This window comes from Rhinolophus sinicus, chromosome 11, assembly GCF_057876585.1.
Source record: "Rhinolophus sinicus isolate RSI-liver-muscle chromosome 11, RSI-T2T, whole genome shotgun sequence".
NCBI lineage: Eukaryota > Metazoa > Chordata > Mammalia > Chiroptera > Rhinolophidae > Rhinolophus > Rhinolophus sinicus.
Window position 1 is genome coordinate 16833825 of NC_142511.1, and position 22154 is coordinate 16855978.

Sequence of the window (22154 nt, forward strand, 5' to 3'; positions counted from 1 at the left end):
TTCCCAAAGGGTCTGCATAAAGTTCTGTTTTATGTGTACGAGCGTATTATCTATTCAGTATATCATAGTTTATTTAACCAATTTTTTTTTCTGCTTTTACTTTTATTAGCATTTATTTGATGTTGAATTTACTCCCGGGCCTTAAGTTTTTGTTTCTTCAGTTTCTTCTGGGAGATGTTTTTCTTCTGAGCAACCTCCTCTTCTGGTTTCGGAACAATTTGTTCTTTTTCAGTGAGGATCAGCTCAGTGTGGCAAGGAGAGCGCCTGTATGGGTTAATCCGCCCGTGAGCTCTGTAAATTCTGCGCCGCATCTTGGGAGCTTTGTTCACCTGGGTGTGCTCAATGACCAGAGAGTCTACATCTAAACCCGTAAGTTCAGCATTACTCTCTGCATTTTCAAGCACGTGCAGTAAAAATTCTGCACTCTCTTTGGGCCAACGACCATGCGTCCCACCCCACTGTTTGGCCTGGGCACACCTCCCGACTCCACCATTGTAATGATGGAATGGCACATATTGCTTTTGTAACGTGACATCCTTTAAATACTTGGTGGCTTTTCGGATATGCATACCCTGGATGGCCAGTCTCACGAGTGTTCTTAAAATGAATCTGTGGATTTGAACCTCTCGATTTACATGATTTTGTGGGGTTCTCTGGGTCAAGCGAATAGGGAACCATTTTCAGAGGTCACCTCAGGCCGCTTTCGGGAACTATTTAACCAATTTTATGCGTTCAAGTTTGTTTTGCATACAAAGTTGATGCAACATAAAACAATTCTGCCTCTGTGCGTCTTATAACAGATACTTCACAGCTATCATTTTATTTAATCCTCACAATATTTCATAAGCATTATTATCTCAATTTTTAGAGATGAGGTAACTGCAGTCAAAGAGGTGATATACATATGAGTATTTGCCAATGGCACAGGTGGGATGTGTCAGGGTCTGTGCTAAAACCCTGGTCTATGTGACTCAGGAGTCTTCCCATTTCCTGTGCTCAGTGTCCTCAAGGTTCTTGAGGCATAAATTTTGTACTTATAAAGAAATTGCTTCTGGACATTACATAACACAATATATTTGTACTTCCAGCTGAGATATAAGTTCTTGCACTGAAGATATCCTCTGCTCCATACACATAGCAATGAGAGATAAATGTACAAAGAGAAATTAAGAAACAAAACAAAACAAAAACGACTAAGGTGCTCCCCTAGGAGAAATGGTTCCGTATTCACTAATTCAATGTTGGCAGTAGAACATAACTACCACAAGAAAGGGTAATCAACTATATTTATACTAAAGAAAGTTTTCTTCAAATGCATCTGATTTCCTTATTAACACAAGCCTTCCCAAAAAATTACTCCGCTGCTCTCCCAAAGAGCCTATAAAAGCAGTGCTCCTGCCTTCCAGTATCCTTTGCCCTTCTGCTCTCTCTACTTTATTCTTCCACACTTATATCTCTTGGAGGAGTCTCCACTTAAATAAGTTTTCCAAGAACCTAGAATCGTATACCAAATTTGATAGAGATGGACACACATGACAATAACATACGTTTAAAAGTGACCTCTGCGGAAATGTTCCTGCAAAATTAATTGCAAAATTCCGTGGTACCTCAGTTCTATGAGAACCCAGAGAAGGGCATTTCCCTACCTTGGGCATCCACCTTCCGAATTTCCCAAAGACATTATAAAAGCACGCGAAAATAATTTTTCTTCTCAGTTCTCATACAGTAACCCCACTGCACCCTCCCATAGGCTTTAAAACTAGTCCGCAGTTTGTTTCTTCCTGTTTCTTTAAGACGCAGGACGGGTGTTTTGCCCTCTTCTGAAATGGCTGCCCATTCTTCACACGCTCTGCGCACGCATCTTGAACGCAATTCAGGGTTGAGACAATTAAGTGACTTTCGCGGCGCAAGATGGGGACTTGGCCACGGGCGAGACTGAGCCTCCCAGCATGCTTTGCAGCCGGGCCGGGAGGCCCGAGGGCTACTGATGGGGAGTCCCTGGAGCTTTCCGTCGCCAAATCGGCTGTAGAGGTTGAGGTTGAGACACGGGCCTGAGACCTGGACGACGACAGCGGGGCAAGATGGAAGCGTGGCGCTGTGTGAGGAGGGGCTACGGCCGCTGTGTAGCGGGGAGAGGCCGGTTAGTAGGGCGAGGGGCGGTAGGGAAGAGGGAGGGGCGGCCCGGGTGAGCCGGGGCGGGGCGGGGCGGGCCGGGCTGGGGGAGGAAGCAGGAGGAAGAGGGTCGGGGCGGTGGTGCGGCCGTGGCGAGCCTCCGGAGGCCCCGAAGGATAGGTAAACCCGGCACGCGGCCGGCGGGACGGTGGGCTGGCCAGGGCCCGGGCCCGGACCGCATCGGCCGCTGGCCGGGCTGATGCCCTTCCCACCGGGCTTGGCCTTGGAGCGCCGGCCCACTACCCCGTCGCCACCTCCAAGCCTGCCTGAGCCTCCGGGGCCCCGGCTACTCTCCGGCTCCTGAGCGTCTTCTGGGAGCTGACGGCCCGCGGGGAGGCCGCCCGGCGCAGTGGGTCCCGGGGCGGCCGGACCCGAGGGAGGCGCGCGCGCGCAGTGCACACGCCCAGGCGTTGGTTTGTTGGTGTGTTAATGCCTCGAACTTGAGTCACTTACATTTACGATTATTACCAAATTCTCGTTCACGCCTGTATTACTTACTAGATATTTTTTTTTTGGAATTGACTCATTAAAAAAGAGCACTTCAACCGGTGCTACATATGTTAGCGTCGCTCTAAGCTGTTACCTGCGAAATCTTGGGTATTTTTTTCCTAATACACTTTAAATATTTAGATGTTAAAAATCAAAAAGTTTAATTGTGTACCATATGAAACCGACTGGTGTACCACACATGGGAAGCACAGCACTGTATTATTACATAAGTTATGGGGATCTGGTTTTAACTCCTATAGTCCTGGGACTTGACAATTCAGTTCAGCAATGTTTTCCTGAGTACCAGCTGTGTGCCAGGCGCTGTGCTAGGCACTTGGGAAGATGGATTAAAATGATTAAGAAAGTTCTGGCCTTGAAGGAGCACACCATCTTAAGAGAAAAAGACATCTATATAAATAATTACAAATACAGAGAATAAGTTTTATAGTGCAAGTATTATACCTCCATATGGTAGTTTATTAGGATAGACAGTGTATGGAACAAGAGCCCAAATCTCCATGGCTTTCCGAGTTTTCACAAAGCAGGATAGTCTGCCCATGTAATGCATTTAAATATTTACAATTAGTCAAATACATGGTGATGGAAGGAGAACTGACTCTGGGTGGTGAGCACACAATGTGATATATAAAGGATGTATTACAGAATTGTACACTTAAAACCTATGTAATTTTACTAACCATTTTCACCCCAATAAATTTAATTTAAAAAAAAAAGGTTTACAATTAAGTTGAATTTAGAGAATAACTTGAAAATGCATTAACTACAAAAATAATAAAAAATTTAAATGTTGAAATGAAACGAACATAATACATAAAAGTCAAATAACAGAAAATACAGTTTAAGTAAAATTCCTTTGGTGATGAAAGTGGACATTGTTGGCGTGATCTTGGAAATGTACCTTTAAGGAATTCTGGAGGAAAAGATAAATGTTCTTAATCCTAACATTTTGCCAGAATACTAGTATAAGAAGATGGTGCTTAAGAGAGCCTGAGAGCAACGTATCTTCAACATAATGATAACACTACTTTAGAGATATTTTGGATGATAGGTTAAGTTGGTGCTGTTGGGTTTGGAGTGTTGGTGAATTTCTAGTAAACTTTATCCTCTTTCATTTCCCTCAAGGAGAAGCATGCTTTAAAAAGGAAAAAAAAAAAAAGATGGAAAAATAAATTATCTGCCTGATTAGCAAGAGAGTTTTGTGAAATTGTAATAGGCTTTTGTTTTCTTAGCTATTCAAATGTTTGGAAAATATAACCTTGGTATAAAAAAACTGTTCAAAAATGTGTTTTTACCCCAGACCCAAGTTGGAGGAGAGATTCACTTTAATTGTAGTCAGCTTATGTGTTCCATATTTGATTTAAGTGTTACTTTTGCTGTGGATTTTATTTGTTGAGTTATATAAAATGCTAGAAAGCTATTCTGAATACCAGTTTGATGGTTGATTCATTTCTCAGTTGAACTGTGGGCTTTTGAAGTGTATGTGTTTTGGGAGGCTGGTGGATTCATAGTTGTTTAGCAAGAGTATTGAGATTGCTGCTAATAGTTAGATCATAGCTGCTTTCCCCCAGCCACAGATTTAGAAGTCAGATTTTAAATATTAGACATTGTCTTCCCTTGAGGAAACAGATTTAGATTTCATGTGGTATAGCTGAACAAAAAGTGGTGCCTCAAGGAGTATATTTATTTCTTTTAGATACCCCATGTTAACCCATCACCAGAAGAGTCTGGGCAGAGACTGGACTACACCGTGGGAGAATCTGCAAAGGTGTTGCTGGAACAGACATGTTTCTAGTTGTATGAGGTGGCCTGGACATTATTCTCGTGCTCCTTACCCGTACTTCAGTAGTAGGCATTTTTCACTAAATTGGAGACCACCTTGTTTGTTTGAGTCTAGAACTCAGTTTCAGTACTGGAACTGGAGACCTGACAACCTGAGCCAGACATCTTTGCTTCATCTCTCTAGTTACATCATGAACACTGAGGGAGATGAACCTTCATCAAAACGAAGAAAACACCAAGGTAAAGGTGACGTGTATCTTGGTGCAGAAATAGACATAAGCCATAGACTAATTGAAGCTTTTATATCTAATCTTCAGGAAAACCTCCTGCAGGTTTTATAGATATTTGAGGTTTGTTTTCAGCCAATAGTTTTCTGTTAGGAAAAAAAAATTATTCGTTTAATGAAGTTTCTATTTTTATCTTTAATTAATTGTGTATTACTGGCAGTAAAAATAGAAGTGATTCTACATATAGAATAAGGTGGAAATGAATGGAGGACTAGATTAAAACGTTAAGTTTAAGAATGATTTTCAAATCCAGTGTTTTTGAAACAAAGTTTCTTAGATGTCTTAGAAATTGGTGTGGTGGATGTATTATTGGGAGTTCACAGATCTATTAAAAAATTAAATTTCATGTTTTCGTTTTTAATGCTAACTTATTTAATGCTAACTTTAAAAAATAAGATAGCATTCCTTTAATAGAAACAATCATAAATGAAGATACTTTACAGAATAAGATTTTAGCTTATTCTATATTTCTTATACTGGAGTCTATAGATGTAATCTTGAGAGTCTGTGGAAAGTTTTAATCTTTTAAAAAGAAAACCAGATCTTACTCAATTTTGAGAAAAAGTTTTTTCTAAATATATTGATTTTTTTTCTATTTTTCTCATAACTCTTTTTACCGTAAACAGTTCACCAGGCTCCCTCTGTGCTGCCACCCCCCAACGTACATGAATTGTCCAAGTAGGACTTGGAATTGTCTTTCTTACTGAGCTGTGGTTCTTAGCGAGGATAATTCCTCTGAAGATATTTGAAAATAGGCTGCGTGAGTGTTAATGTGTAGGGAGTGGACATAAGTTTGTCAAAAGAAGACATTCACAGTAAGTCTCACCTGGAAGTTAGAGCTAGAAGATTAGCTTGTGTTCTTTTAAGTAGAAATGCTACACATTTAAGTAGAAATTCTAAGCATTCAGAAGTGAAAAATCTATTTGTGTGGTATTTAGCCACAGTATGTGTTGCTAAATATTTCTTTGAATGAATGAAAGGTGTATGTAGAGGCATTAGAATTAGGTTTCTAAGAACAATCCATAGTCTATAAACCTAGGGCTGTATGATGACATAAGAGTGCTTTTCATTCACATATTCACTGTCCAACAGGTCAGCACACTTGTTTAGCCTTTTGTAAATCTGGTGGCTCTCAGGTGGAGCTGTGGAATAATGCCATAAGCGTGGGCTTAGGAACCACTCCCTGCTCTCACTCTGCTCCACCACGAATCGTGTGAACATGGACAGGCTACTGAGCCTCTCTGCTCCTTGGTTTCCTACTGTAAAATAATACCTGCTTTGAAAGCCTGTGGAAGATGAACAGAGATGTCCAAGTGCCCAGCACACTGTTGGCTTCATAGTAGGTGCTCACAAAAGCGTGATGGTGTCGTTTTCCCTTTGATGGATGCGGAATTACATTTGCACACTGATAAACTTGGATTGCAACCTGACTCTCTATATGTCCATTCTTCCTAGGTATTGTGAATAAGGAAAATGCTCTTCGTTAAGCCATGTCTGTGACTTCCGCTATTTCACTAATACTTTTCAATCAAGAGAACAGCATTGCTAACTTGCCTATCACTTTAAAGTGGTATTTGAAGGATTTATGTGACACAATTATGACTTTTTAATTAGGCACCCTAAAAACCTGATCAGGCCTATTGCTTACTTTTTTTGATTCATCTGTCTTCTCTGCTGTGATCACCTTGTTCCTCCTGACATGGAAGGTATATAAGCTTTCGTAGTGTGAATTTTTGTTGTGAAGTATATGAAGGCCAAAGACTGTTTACTCCATCAGTATTCAGATTGTCTTCCATGGACTTCTAGCATTCGAACACGTTTCCTTATGTTTATTCAAAGCAAATGTGGTCAGGTCAAATGTGTTTACCCCATCATTCCAGCCCCAGTCCCAATACCAGGGGTTGATGTTCATAACATGAAAGGTAATGCTGAAGGGTTTTACAACCTCTAGAAGTTTGAAAGACACCGTATAAATTAGGTAATCTGGTGGTCTGAGTCATTTAAAACAAATGGAATTGCAAAAAGAATTGGCTTAAAACGCTTAGTCGCCAGGACTATAAAAATCTTAATGCATTTATACGCCCATGTATATATATATTTTTTTCTTTTTTACAAGAAACTATGAGTTTTTTAGCTTTCATATTTTAATGTGATACCAGTGTGGTGCTATAACTAATGAAAGCTTACATCTTTTTTGCATAACTGGAGCCCTTTCCATCTCCTGTCCATATGAGGACTTTATGATTTGTGGCTAAAAACATAAGTACTCCCCAATTTATAAATGAGTTTTGTTCTAGATCATCAGTTCTTGAGAATCAGTTATATCTGAGTTCCCCATAGAAACTCAGATCCAAATCTCAGTAGCTCTGCGGAGCTAGTACAATTAGCCTTACTTCTGGGCCATTAGGGGCAGGGTTCTCTATGTTCCGTAAAGGAAAGAGAATGGAATAGTTTCCCTCCCTTTTCTGGGCATGGGACAAACTCTAGGCTAAATTCTGTGATAGTCGAAGGCTTTTATTTAGCTTGCTTTTCTCTCCTTACACGTTTTTTCTCTTCACCCTTCTCCTCAGGCTCCAAGCACCTTCGTGGTATCAAAGTCTCCAACTCCGTTGTTCCACTCAGACCTCACTAATCACAAAAATCATCCTCCTCTTCTATCCTTTGATCAAAATTTCTATTCCCTTTGTGCAGCAGATTATCATCATTTAGATTTTGAGGAAAGTAATCTGATTAAACTCATGGATCGTAGGGTATTTTTGAATTTTACTTCAAGGGTATTTTTTTATTGCATTAGTATTCCGATAATAAATACAGAGGGTGCCAAAAAACTGTATACACATTTTAAGAAAGTAAATAACTGTATTAATTGTAATACTCAGTATATACCGGTAACAAGATGCATACAAGTCACATTTGACTTCTGCAATTACAAGAGGTGCTCAAAGTGGTTACCATCAGCGTCCAGACACTTCTGATTACGGCGAACTACTGCTTGAGCAACGCTGACCAAAGTGTCCACTTCTATACATTTTTTTGGCACCCCTGGTATATCATTGTAGATTTGGGAAAATCTCCCACAATCATACCACTCAGAGATAACTGCTCTTAAAAATACTGATTATTTTCTTTTAATCTTTTTTCCCCTGTGTATAGAATATTTTTCCTCAATTTAATTTTTATTTGCTGGAATTTTAGGCATTGCAATCCAGTGAAGTAAAAGCCTTCAGGCAGGGCTTTCCCACATAATCTAATCGTGCTTGGAAATCTATTTCCAAGTCTATTTTCTGAGTACTTCCCATTTCTTGTTTTCTCCTTCATTTGAACTCATAGATTCTCTAAAAGTTCCACGTTTTTCTTCATGACTTCCATGGCAATATGAGTATGCTCTTTAATGATGGGGAGAGGGACATACACACACACAGTGTGGTCATTTCTAAGTCAAGGACTGCCTATAATTGCCAAATTTCGTGCTTTTTTGATCCTCTTTTCATCACCTTTTTCAGGGTACATGATGTCTTTGCAGAATATAAACCATCTCGCATTCCTGGTTGCCGCATACTAGGTTCATCAATCAGCCGTTACCATTTACTAGCATTCTGTAACCATCTTACATTTAACTTTTGCTTTGATGTGCATTTAAAAGATGTCTTTTTCGTTCATTTTGTTTGTGTTTTCCACTTGTATTTTAGGCACTAAATAATGCTTCCATATATTGCCGTTGTACACCCTTCATTCATGTCTAAAGCAAAATTCTGAGATGAGTTGTTTCTGGAACTTAGTTCATCACTTGATGATTTTATCTTACTAATAGGGAATAAAAAATGTGAAATTATCTTATTAAAAAGCTAACTGTGACATACAAACATATTATGGTTATAAAGTTGTTAAGCATGTCTATGACAGAGCCACTTCTTAACCATAAAGAATTGAGGAACCATGATCCCTGTATAGTGTTAGTTTTATTAGCACACACTCTCAGTCTCCAGAATGACTTTTTAAGCCTGTTGTGTACTTCTTGGTCAGTCAATATATCATTTTACTGCCTTTTAATCAGTTTAATGACAACTTCTAATTATTTAGTGCTACTAAATAGGGAAACATGTTGTTTATTGCGTATGCAAATTTTTAAAAGGCAAGAAAATCCTTACAGGAAAATATGTGGTATGTTTTTTACTTATATTTTGTCCAATATGTTTTAACAGGCATGATAGAACGGCATTGGGAGTATATATGTAACCATAATAAAGAAAAAATGAAGATCCTAGGAGACAAAAATGTTGACTCCAAATGTGAAGACAGTGAGAACAAGTTTGACTTTTCAGTGATGTCTTATAATATACTTTCACAAAATTTATTGGAAGATAATTCACACCTCTATAGACACTGCCGGCGGCCAGTATTACACTGGAGTTTTAGGTTTCCCAATATTCTGAAAGAAATTAAACACTTTGATGCAGATGTAAGTACAAAATATCAGAATTCTTCACACAAGAAAAAGTTAGGTTAACTAGTTCATTTGTGAACTAAATAGTTTTCTCCCTTTGGTAAGGAGAGAAGACATTTAAATATAGTGATGGAACAGTTTTAAACAAGGTATCGTGACTTTCAAAGAATCATTTGCTAATGGTTGTTGGCAGAAATAATCATCTAACTTTTCAAAACAGATCCAAAAATTTTAAGTATTGGTCAGTCCTAAGATAGGGACTGGCAACATATTAAGTATTCAATATTTCCTTTGATTTTAAATTTAATTTGTGCAAAGATTATGCTAAATGATGGCATTCAAGAATTCAAGAAAATTACCTCTTAAGAAAGGACCAGGAGGATTTAGTACTAATAAACATGTAAATTCAGGAAAAATATTCTGACATAAATTAAAAGTATTTCCTTTGGGAAATACCAGTTTTAGATAGTAAGAGAGCTTCATGCGATTATAGGCCAGGATTTGGGGGACTGATCAGATGTGGAAACATTAATTTGGTAGAGCTATAAATGACAAGAAAAAAGGATTTTTATTTCAATTTTCATCAGGCTTTTAGAAGTCTTTTTTAAAGATGGAAGCACCAGAAAATTCGTATTTACATATCTTTGTTTAATTCAAGCCATTTTTTTTCTTCCAAGGTACTTTGTTTGCAAGAAGTCCAAGAAGATCATTATGGAACAGAGATCAGGCCAAGTTTGGAATCGTTGGGTACAATGTAACTTTTATTTTACCAAATTTGCTTTGGAAGATTGGTATGTTGTTAAAGCATAACTTGCTAACAAAGATATGTGGCATATTTGAGCCAAAAATCTTAATTTTGAAAAAACTTAATTCCAGTTTCAAAAGGTTGGGAAAAGATAGAGATATTTCAAGTGGAAACTTTTGTGTGGATATAATCTTAATTCGAAGAGAAAGGTGTATAAGAATCTCTTACAGTTTCCTTTCCAGGAGTTGCTCTGCCCACCTCTAGACCCCTAAGATTCTGAGTTTCATGAGGTTTACTTAGGTCATCATGAAAACACACATGTCTACCAGTGCTTATTGGATGGAAGCTAGAAACCTCTTTGATGAATGAACACTTCTAAAAACAGGTTATCTGTTTGAGAAGTGCTGCCTACTTTGCATTCATTCATTCAGCAAGTAGTTTTTGAGTGCCTAGTGTACATCATGCAGTGTTTTAGGTAGTGGGGATACAGAAGTGAGAAAAACAGATAAAGTCTCTGCCCTTGAGAAGCATACATTCTAGTGGAGAAAGGCTGACAGTAAGCTAAATAAAAAAAACAAAGAGTTCATTGGGTAATGATAGTTTTCTGGAGAAAAAAGGAAAGTGGAATGGTCAGGTTTCTATTTTAAATAAAATGATCAAAGAAGGTGACATTTGAGCAAAGACGTGAAGGAGATAAATGAACAAATGATGCCTGGAGCATTCCAGACTGTAAATAGCAAGGAAAAGGCCCTGAGGTTGGAGTTCCTTAAGGCAGGTGAGCCCAGCTGTGGAGGAGATGGAGGTGGGAAGTTAGAGGCAAAATCATCAGAGATACATGGTGGGTAGATTATTATCAGGCCTTGGTGTCTTTGTCATGATTGACTTACTAGGATGGAAATGAGAGCAGGATAATACACATTAGCATATTTAAGACTGAAGTGTGCTAGTCAGAGACCTCTTAGACCCAGTCCCAAATGTTTTTATCCTACAATCCTAATGTTTTGCAAGATACACTTATTAACATCCTACATTACTAATGTTTTGCAGGATACACTTGTAAAAATTGTTAAATAATAAAATTGTTAAAAATAATAGGAGAGCTGTGTTTTGCTGTGTGTATGTGTGTAAAGCAGTCCCTTGTTTTAAATTTCTTTCTTTTTTATAGGTTATCACTGTGAATACAAGATTCGGACAGGAAGGAAACCTGATGGTTGTGCCATTTGCTTCAAACATTCCAAATTTTCACTCTTGTCAGTGAACCCAGTGGAGTTCTACCGCCCTGATGTCCCTCTGCTGGACAGAGACAATGTAGGATTAGTGTTACTCTTGCAGCCCAAACAGCCCGAAACTGCAAGTGGTGCCTCTCCTGCCATCTGTGTGGCTAACACCCATCTGTTGTACAATCCAAGGCGAGGTGATATTAAGCTGACCCAACTGGCCATACTTCTGGCAGAGATTGCCAATGTTGCTCATCAGAAAGATGGCAGCTTCTGCCCGATTGTGATGTGTGGTGATTTTAATTCTGTTCCTGGTTCTCCGCTCTATAGTTTCATAAAGGAAGGAAAATTGAATTATGAAGGACTTGCCATAGGAAAGGTAAGTGCTCACTTCATTACTGTTAAGAGGCGGACTTAGTCCTCTGTTCATTGTGATGTGAGGATAATCATCACAGGGCTGATTGAAAACCTTGGGTGATCCAGTGCCCTCACTTTACCACGTTCTGATGGTTTTACACAGCTACCAATGAGCCACTACACTTAGTTTAATTTCATCTTTCATGGTGACATTCTGCTTGGAGAAATTGGCAGTCAGCAAAAAATCCAAATTGGGGGAGAAGAAGAAAAAAAAACATTGACAGACATGAGTACTTCATAAATGAGGAACTACTCATAAGGTGGCAGAATAGAATTTTGAATACTGCATGTGGACAGTACAGTTGGCAAAACAGTAATTTACTATTTATTGTGATTTTTCCTTTACATAATGATACATATTTTAATTCCTTATAATGTAGCCCATGTTTTTATTTTCATTGTGCTCACTTCTGCTTACTTTAGATCATTTGATCTTCAGTGTATTTAACCAGAATAAGTTTTCCACCACTGAGTTTTGAGTGATAGTATAAAACCTTATGAGTTAATTTCACTTAGATTTATATATTAGGAACTACATTGCAGGTAGCAAAGGAGGAGGGGCAATATTAGTCCAAAACTGTACATCATTTAGATGTCCAAATTAGATAAAAACATGTATAGAAAAAGATTGCCATTTTCTTGTAAGTAATAAGGGTTTTCTGAACTGTATTTGAACAAGATTTTATAAGCACACATAATCACTTAACATAATGAATAAAGGGTTATATTTACCATTCTTGGCTTCCCTTTCATTTAAGACATAAACTTTCAATACATAAACTACTTAAAATCTATTCACTTAAGATACCTGTTGAAATTTTGTTTAGGTGTCTGGCCAGGAACAGTCTTCACGGGGACAAAGAATTTTATCTATTCCAATTTGGCCCCCAAACCTAGGTATCTCACAGAACTGTGTGTATGAGGTACAGCAGGTACCAAAAGTAGAAAAGACAGGTAAGTGTTTGTAATACATTTTGGCAGTCTTCTTAAGTTTCCCTTTGAAGACATAAAACTAAACTTTTAAAGGGATAAAATCTCAGGAATGAATATTGATATATAAAAACATACAGCTGTTTGCTCATTTCTTTTCTTAAAGATCTCTAAATTTACCTTTTTGAAGTTGAACTTCCAAAACTATCTTTGCATGAATTACTTGCATGTTGCTTTGGAAATGTTTTCATTTTATGTTTGCTAATCTGGAGATCAAATCAGAACAGATTCCAGATGAAACATTTAACTAGGTATCTCTCTTAGTTTAAGACAGATACATATCTAGTTTGACATGTCTTTAAATATACTTCTAGAGTGAGAGGGCTATACTAAAGCAAACTAGAACAAAACAATATATTGATAGTATTAAAATATTTCTCTTTGTTCTTACAGACAGTGATCTGACAGAAACACAGCTGGACAAAACAGAGGTCCTAGTGACAGCTGAAAAGTGAGTTCTGGAAAGCAGTAGTACACTTTTGCTGACTTCTGTTGATCAATTCTCAAAAATCACTTGGATAAAAAAAGGAAGATGTGATGTTGTTCTGGTGAAGAATGCTGTCTCTTAAGTCAGACCCGAGTTCCAGTCATGACTTTGCTGCTTTTCAGTTTTTTGACTTTGGGCAAGAAACTTAACATCTCTGAGGTTCAGTTTCCTTATCTATAATTTGGGTTATTGTGAGGATTAGATGAGACGAAGCATGTAAAGTTTGATGTTTGACATACTCGTATAGTAAGTATTTACACACTATTATATATTTAAACAAAGGTCAAGATCACAGAAAAATATCTTTCAGATTTCAATAGGATCATTAGCCTCCTTTGACTTACTAGATCTCAAAACAATCTTTAGGAGAATTGACCCCAAAAAGAATATGTCAGTAGAGAAGATAATTGTTTCTGCTTATCTCCTCAGAGGTAGAGAAGTGAAGCTCCCTGGATTCTTTATTATTCAAAAAGTAAGACTGCGTGGGGCTATAGTTGAGAAACAGACGTATGTTAACGTGACAGATGGAGACTTAAATCTTGTCTCTTTGGGAGAGTCTTGAAATATCTTGATTGTTTTATATTACGCCTCTTCTATAGTTTTGATTTTAAACATTTAAATTTTGGGATCAAATTAGAATCATCTCTCATTCATTTTATCTGCTTTCTTTTCAGTGTTACTTTCTTTTGTTTACTTTGTTACGAGCAAATACTACCTCATACAAAAATAAGAAAGGAAACAATTTTTTGAATTTTTAAAACACACATAAAAATTTGATTAAACCTTTCAAATAGTCCAAACTCCCCTGAGTAAGAGTAATAAAAAGGCTAATCTTACTAACAAAAACTTAGTTTTGAGTAATTCTAAAATTTTTACAACAAAATGAAGTATAAGAAAAGATACTTTTAAGTATCTATATATAAACAGTTTATATACACAGTTTAAATCTATAAACTGAAAAGTCAATACTAAGATAACAGTTTGTAGGAGACCTATTTTACATTTAATAGTATTATAAATGTAAGTCCTTAGACATAAATAATTGCTAAAGCTTGGAAGTAAGGGCATTTTGAAGCAATTACCTTTGTTCATTGACATCGGAGCTCTTTAAAAGCAGGGCAACATCTTTATCTGTGTATCCGCAGCTAACATAGTGCCTGGAACTTAGTAGATAACGTTACTTAATAAACGTTTGTTGGATGAATAAAAATTTTTTTTTTTAGTTTTTTCTTTCATAGCATAAAAGATCCTTAAAATTCATGTGTCAATAGGAAATGATTTTTAAATCCTTACCCATAATATCACATGTATTTGTAGTGTAAGGTAAATGTAAACTATTATAGAAGCTATTTCAGATGCAGTACAAAATTATCTCATTTATCATAGCAAGAATAATCATAGAAAAATATGGCCCCTCTGATATCAAAAGTCTGGTGGGTTCTAAATAGCATTCCTAAAGGCCACTTTGATTTTCTTTCTTAAAAACAATAAAAATCTAATACAGGCATACCTGAGAGATACTGCAGGTTCCATTCCAGAACACCACAATAAAGTGAATATTGCACATGGCTCTGTGGTGCAATGGATAGCGCATTGGACTTCTAAAGTGAATATTGCAATAAAGTGAATATTGCAATAAAATGAATTTTTGGTTTCCCAGTGCATAAAATAATTACATTATACTTTAGTCTCTGAAGTGAGCAATAGCAATATGTCTCAAGAAACAATGTACATATGTTAATGAAAAATACTTTATTGCTAAAAAAAATGCTAACTGTCACCTAAGCTTTCAGTGAGTTCTAATCTTTTTGCTGGTAGAGGGTGCTGCCTCGTTGTTGATGGCTGTTCACTGATCAAGGTGGGGGTGGCTGAAGGCTGGTGTGGCTGTGGCAATTCCTTAAAATAAGAGAACAATGAAGTTTGTCACATCAATTGACTTCCTTTCATGAACAATTTCTCTATAGCATGTGATGCTGTTTGACAGCATTTTAGCCACAGAACTTCTTTCAAAATTGGAGTCAGTTCTTTTAAACCCTGCTGCTGCTTTTACAACTAAGTTTGTGTAATATTCTAAATCATTTGTTGTCATTTCAACAGTCTTCTCAGCATCTTCACCAGGAGTAGATTCCATCTCAAGGAGCCACTTTCTTGCCAGTTTGGTTCAAGTCAACTCTTAAAAAACAAAATAAAACACTTTCTTTGTTTATCCCTAAGAAGCAGCCCTTCATCCATTCAAATTTTGTCCTGAAATTGCAGCAATTCAGTTACATCTTCAGGCTCCACTTCTAATTCTAGTTCTCTGGCTATTTGCACCACATGTGCAGTTACTTCTTTCAGTGAAGTCTTGAACCCCTCAAAGTCATCCATGAGGGTTAGAATCAACTTCTTCCAAACTCCTGTTAATGTTGATTTTTGACCTCTTCCTATGAATCATGAATGTTCTAACAGCATCTAGAATGGTGAATCCTTTCCGGAAGGTTTTCAATTTACTTTCAACAGATCCATTGAGGAATCACTATCCATGGCTGCTATTGCCTCACTAAACATATTTCTTAAATAATAAGACTTGAAAGATGGAATTACTCTTTGATCCATGGGCTACGGAATGGATGTTGTGTTGGCAGGCATGAAAACATTAATCTTATTGTACATCTCCACCAGAGCTCTTGGATAGCTAGGTACATTGTTAATGAACAGTAATATTTTGAAAGGAATCTTTTTTTTTTCCTGAGCAGTAGATCTCAACAGTGGCCTTAGAATATTCTGTAAACCATGTTGTAAACAGATGTGCTGCCACCCAGGCCTTGTTGTTCCATTTACAGAGCACAGGCAGAGGATTTTCAGGATGATAAATGAGCATTGGCTTCAACTTAAAGTCACCAGCTTCATTAGCCCCTAACCAGAGAGTCACCCTGTCCTTTGAGGCTTTGAAGCCAGGCATTGACTTCTCTCTAGCAATGAAAGTCCTAAATGACATCTTCTTTCAGTCTAAGGCTGTTTCATTTACATTGAAAGTCTGTCGTTTAGTGTAGCCATCCTCATAAATTATCTTAGCCTGGCTGCCGCTCCTACATCAGCACTTGCTGCTTCACTTTGCACTTTTATGTTGTAGAGATGGCTTCTTTCCTTAACTTTTCTTCTGCAGCTTCCTCACCTCCCTCAGCCTTCACAGAATTGAAGAGAGTTAGGGCCTTGTGCTGAATCAGGCTTAAGGGAATGTTTAGGCCAGTTTCATCTTCTATCCAGACCACTAAAACTCTCCATATCAGCAATAAGGCAGTTTTGCTTTTTTATCATTCATGTGTTCACTGAAGTAGCACTTTTAATTTCCTTCAACAACTTTTCCTTTGCATTCACAACTTGGCAAACTGTTTGGCACAAGAGGCCTAGCTTTTGGCCTGTCTCACGGCTTTCAACATGCCTTCCTCACTGAGCTTAATAATTTCTAGCTTTTGATTTAAAGTGAGAGACGTGCGATTCTTTCATTTGAACACTTAGAGGCCATTGCGAGTATACTAATTGGCCTAATTTCAGTATTGTTATGTTATAGGGAATAAGGAGGCCCGAGGAGAGAGAGAGATGGGGGAATGGACAGTTGGTGGAGCAGTCAGAACACATACAGTATTTATTAAGTTCACTGTCTCATAGGGGTGTGGTTCATGGCACCCCAAAACAATTACAATAGTAACTCAAAGATCACTGATTACAGATTACCATAACAAATACAATAAAAAAGTTTGAAATATTGTGAGAATTACTACAGTGTGACACAGACAGACAAAGTGAGCAAATGCTGTTGGAAAAATGGTGCCGGTAGAATTGCTCGATACAGGATTGTCACAAACCTTCAATGTGTAAAAAAATGCATTTGTGAAGTGCAATAAAATGGAGTGCGCTAAAACAAGGTATGCCTGTAAATTTAGAATATGTGTTTATTAATGAGAGAAGGCTCGCAAATATAATTAACAAGAAAATCACATTAGTATGTTAATTATTGAGCTTTTCTCCCCTCCCCCCCATTTCACAGCCTTGTTAATAGGTTTTGGATATCACTGCATGAATAAATGAATGCCACATTGTGATATCGTCTCTTTAAATAATGCTTGTCCTAATGTCTTGGCTTTGTCTAGAAATGAAATGAAAAAGTGTTTTAATAGGAGGAATTATAAATCATGAAAAACTTGATGGCTGCTAAACACTTTTTCTTTTCAATTTAGGTTATCTTCAAATTTACAGCACCGTTTCAGCTTGTCGTCTGTTTATTCACATTATTTTCCTGACACTGGAATTCCAGAAGTGACCACCTGTCATTCCCGAAGTGCCATAACCGTGGATTATATTTTCTATTCTGCTGACAAGGGAGATGTTGCTGGGCAGCCAGGTAAGAGTGCACGTCATGTTAAGTTCTGCTTGAGGACACAGGAACTAAAGCCTCAAGGTCAGAGTTGAGAAAGTTAACTAAACTTCTAGATGAAGTTCTAGATTTAGAACTTAAAAAATAGTTTTAAAGTGGTATGATATTTAAACAGACTGATTTAGCCACCTATAAAAGATGGAGGCAGTGAAACACCTCAAAGCAAGTTATTACCTAAGAATTATGCCCTCCGTTCTACCTGAGTTCCCATCACCTTCTGAGTTCTGGGTCTTTCATTTTGCACTTGGTTTTATATACCATAAATTTACTGTTTTCTTGTGACAGCAGCATCACATAGTTTGTACTTAAATTTTACTAAAGTATGCTGCCTTCATTTAAGACCTTGTTTATACTGCCAACAATAGACAATTCTGTCACGTTGACCCTGGAATATCGGATTTTTCTGGAAAGAAAAGTTTATAATATGACTGTGTGCTTTCAAAAAAGCAAAGGTGATAAAACACTTTTCCTTGTATGATTCAATGAAAATAAGGTTTGAACTATTAACCAAAGGATTTAGTGTGGAGAAGAAAATGCAGTTTCATATACCTGGAAGTCAAAATACCATTCAAAAAACGTTGGAAGTCCAAAATGGGGGCATCTCTGTCTTCTCATCTTTCCTTCCCTTTTTTGGTGCTACTTTTCTTTTCCCCTTTTGTTTTCCCTTCCTACCAAGGATAACATCAGTAGTAGGTTGGTGCAAAAGTAATTGTTTTTGCAATTATTTTTAACCTTTTAAACCACAACTACTTTTGCACCAACCTAATAGTACTCAGGAGATGGCTTACTCCTCCCCACTACATCAGTTCAGCAAAATGCTGCTTTGAATTTATGTTAAGGTTCTGGTGGTTGTCATGCCATAAATGTTCACTGGGTGGCGGCAGTGTGTCATGGACCAGCATCTCAAATTTTAACATTAAGAGCATGTCCTCTTTCTGTACTTCTGTGGATACTGACTCTCTGGGACCAGATTATACTAATATATGGTTCAGTCACCTTATAAACTTCCTACTCAGCTGTGACTGGGCTGTCTAATTTTATACAACTGTAGAATGGTCGATAGATGAATTTTTTACATAGTTGTCAATTTCAAATTACTCTTAACATTCTTATGTATGACATTTTCTTCTGAAGATTATTTGTGGGCGACCGATTAGCTCAGTTGGTTAGAGCGCAATGCTGGTAACACCAGGGTTGCTGGTTTGATCCCCGCATGGGCCAGTGTGAGCTGCGCCCTCCACAGCTAGATTGAAACAACTACTTGACTTGGAGCTGATGGGTCCTGGAAAAACATACTTAAAATAAACAAAAGTTTAAAAAGAAAATTATTTGCAGCTTGAAATCGAAAAATACCTGAAATAGAAAAAAACAAACAAACATCTGAAACTGCTGTGTATTTGAGGATTATAATTAGGTTATACTCAATAAAAATTTAATCGTACTCTGAAAACTGTTTCATATTAGATTTCCAAAGGGGTCTCAAGTTCTATATCATTGCTGTTTGTGGGGGGGAAATGACTTGTATGATTAATTTACAATTACTCGTTGACACAGTTTCACTAAATATGTGTTTCTTTAATGTAGGAACTGAAGTTGCTTTGGTTGGTGGCTTGAAACTTCTAGCTAGACTGTCACTTCTTACAGAACAAGACTTATGGACTGTTAATGGACTTCCAAATGAAAATAACTCTTCAGATCATCTGCCTTTACTGGCCAAGTTCAGACTTGAGCTCTGACTTTTCTTTGATTACATGTGTACTTTTCTTTCCAGTTTATATTCTTTTTCAAAGACTGTACAGATTTTGCATGTTGTTCATTTTTACACTTTGGAGTTCCTGAAGAGGTTCTGTTAAATACTAAATGCTTGAAACAGATTATCAGAAGAAGCAAGTTTACAGTTTTCTTTTTTAATAATGAAAGACTATTTTCCTGACAAGTGAGATCTAAACGCTCTCTATTGTAAAAGAGTTGTATATTTTTTATTCTAAATTCCAGTAAAATTGACAGTGATTTTTAAATATAGTGCATCTTCTTTAGTCTTCTTAGTAAAGAATTTCATTTCATGTTTTGGTAAGTTTTACAATGGATATAAACTATCTTTGAGTTCTTGCAAACTACAACTCATTTTTCTTCCTGAAGACCTGATTTCATTGTGAGGACCTTATGTTTGTTGTGTCCTAATTAGTTATCTCAGAAGTCGTTAGGTCATTCACAAGTGTCCATCTAACCATTTTAGTTTTTCAGGGAGCTTGGTAATGCTTTTTCAAATTGTACAAATAACTCAGTCCATCTTATTGCTATCCTCTGCCATGTAATATACCTGCATTTTGTTGGGAAAATATAGGTCACTATACAGAGAAGGATGAGGTACTTTACACAAGCCTTCTCTTTCTATCCTGTAACAGATCATTACAGGATGCCTGAGAGAGGCAGAATTTGGGGTATGCCTTTGTTTCCCTAGCAGTTTTTCTTCTTCTTTTTTTCTATTCAGTTTCAAAAAAAAAGATCCCTGGGTTGGGGGAGAGATTTTATTTTAGTAGATCAGTTCTATAGAAATGTATTTTAAGAAACTTATCTTTGGAACAAAGTGGCAGCTATAAGATTATTTTTGTTTTGCCTCAGAAATTTGAGGAAGCCAGCACAGCTCTAGTGGGAGATACCAACTTGGAGACCTAACACTCTTAAGTAGTCATTTTAACTGTTTTAATGGTAATTTTGTTTCTAAAATGGTTTTCTTTTGCCATGATGCAGCAGTGTGAGGTGGTGCTGACATTTTTTATAAAGTGGTTAAGAGCCGGTCTAATAATCCTGCAGTTGGTTCCATATGAGAGTTTGAATCAAAAATTCTACAACATAAAAAGTGAAAATTTCTTTTTTAGATATGGGGATCAAAGAATTAACATGCATTTTTTACTAAGTAATTTTGTAATTGAGTTATACTGAATTACAAGTTTTTACAATGCATTTTCTTAATAGAATACTTCATCTTCCCCCCCCTCCCTGGCCCATGCTGGTGTTATGAGCCTTGAGCTCCTCCCCTCCCCCCCCCCCCCCCCCCCCCCCCCCCCCCCCCCGCTGACGCAGTCGGTCGCCAGTCGTCACAGAAAGCCGGGGCAGCACACAGCAGCGCGCGACAGTTCATGCCAACCTCTGGCTGCTCGCAGCAGCCCAGCTCCAGGGAGAGCTGTTGTTCACAAACTTAGCTGTAGAGGGCGCAGCTCACTGGCCCATGTGGGAATGCAACCAGCGACCTCGGCCCTTTCAGTATTGGGGAAAGAAAAATAAAAAATCATTGATTATAATAATTACTGCTTTCTGTTATGTGAGCTTATTAACAAATAACTATATATAGGTTATTTTTGACAAACTAACATCCCTGAAAACAGCTGTGAAAATATTTTTTATGTCCTCCTTAATATAATGTGATTTTAGGCCCTTTTTATGTGCTTCACTTTGATAGTTAATCCATAAAATTGCTTTCTACTGTAGCATATAAAATGAAGTATTATTTTGTAGACTGGAGGCCAAAGGGTCAATATAACTTTTTCACACGTTTTTAAAGGTCTACGAAAAGTAATTATCCACTTGTTTTTACTTTTTCTGGCCAGAAGAGCTGGTAACTCTGTTGGAGCCTTGTATTTACCCACCAAAAGCAGTGAAATCTGGTTAATTGCTGAAACCAAGTCTCCTACAACTTCAAGTGCTATACTGTCCAAGTTTTAAATGGAAAGGGATACCATAATGAAATTTTGGTTTACTGTACCTTTTGATACCAAAAGAACATGCATGTTTGAATTTTTTTTTTTTTGAATTGAGCAACTTTCTGCTTTTAACCCTTTGCTTTCCTAAAAAACTAAGTTAGAATCCAGAGAGTTCAAGGGATTGGGGAAACAGATGTCACGTCATTTGCACTGTGTATCTATAAATTACCTAATAAATTATTATACTAGTACATCTGTGCCTGAAGGTTTTGTGGTAGGTGTACGGAGTAAGCTGCGAAGAAGGCTTGCCTGTTGCCTCTTCTGAACAATTTTATTACCCTTTTCAGCCTTTATTACTTAGGCTGATGTTAAAATGCAAGTGAATTAAGACGTGCCAAAATAGAGTGATGTTTAATATAGAGTCTGAAAATTGTGGAAGAAGACAAGGGTGACAGAGTGATAAGTTAGTCGACTAGGACAAGTATATAATAAGAGGACAAGGGGAAAAAAAGATCACACCATCTTCCATTTTTCAGAAGAAAAACAATCCTTACGTTTCCGGGATGGTTTTATTAAAGTCCCATGCTGTATAAACATACAGATGATGAGAAAAACATTAACTTGAAACATGCACTAGCTGGCATTCTCTAAAATACTGTTATACAAGTTTTCATTTACTTAGAAAAATATCCACTAAAACAATCACAGTTTTCCTTAAAGATTAAGGGGAAAAAAATGTATTGGCCAGAACAAAGTCCAAGAGAATAAACAAGATTCTGAATTGTATGTCAAAAAAACTGTACAAGGTTGTACATAAAACTATAGCTTACAAAAGCCTTGGGTATAGTAAGAATACTGAATCAAGATTTCCAAAGTTCTATTTACTAGTATCTATTAATAAAATCCTTATGAAATAATTGACTTAGAAAAAGTGAAATGCTCATGATTTCAGTGTATAGAAAATACTAAATACCACTTTCTGAAACAAAGT

At 37.2% G+C, this 22154-nt stretch overlaps 1 protein-coding gene across 6 annotated transcripts; it reads left to right on the forward strand.

The window, feature by feature from the left end:
• The first annotated feature begins 1633 nt into the window (after nucleotides 1-1633).
• ANGEL2 (angel homolog 2) lies at nucleotides 1634-21414 on the forward strand. 6 transcript variants are annotated; one of them, XM_019738032.3, is made up of 9 exons: nucleotides 1634-2140; nucleotides 4376-4701; nucleotides 8951-9207; nucleotides 9870-9939; nucleotides 11103-11533; nucleotides 12399-12525; nucleotides 12955-13012; nucleotides 17266-17429; nucleotides 19047-21414. In XM_019738032.3, the coding sequence occupies exons 1-9, from the start codon at nucleotides 2082-2084 to the stop codon at nucleotides 19196-19198; spliced, it is 1644 nt and encodes a 547-aa protein (XP_019593591.3). In that variant the 5' UTR covers nucleotides 1634-2081; the 3' UTR covers nucleotides 19199-21414. The 6 variants fall into 6 exon arrangements, with proteins under 6 accessions (XP_019593591.3, XP_019593596.3, XP_019593592.3 ...); XM_019738033.3 differs by lacking the exon at nucleotides 1634-2140 and adding an exon at nucleotides 2215-2593; XM_074322174.2 differs by lacking the exon at nucleotides 1634-2140 and adding an exon at nucleotides 2268-2292.
• Nucleotides 21415-22154: the final 740 nt, after the last annotated feature.

What these genes read in the sequence shown, in the direction of transcription:
- ANGEL2 (XM_019738032.3), top strand. Translation starts at nt 2,082, where the DNA reads ATGGAAGCGTGGCGCTGTGTGAGGAGGGGCTACGGCCGCTGTGTAGCG. An exon ending in TTAAACACTTTGATGCAGAT is followed by an intron (nt 9,208 to 9,869) that starts GTAAGTACAAAA and finishes TTTTCTTCCAAG; the next exon opens with GTACTTTGTTTGCAAGAAGT. An exon ending in AGATGTTGCTGGGCAGCCAG is followed by an intron (nt 17,430 to 19,046) that starts GTAAGAGTGCAC and finishes TCTTTAATGTAG; the next exon opens with GAACTGAAGTTGCTTTGGTT.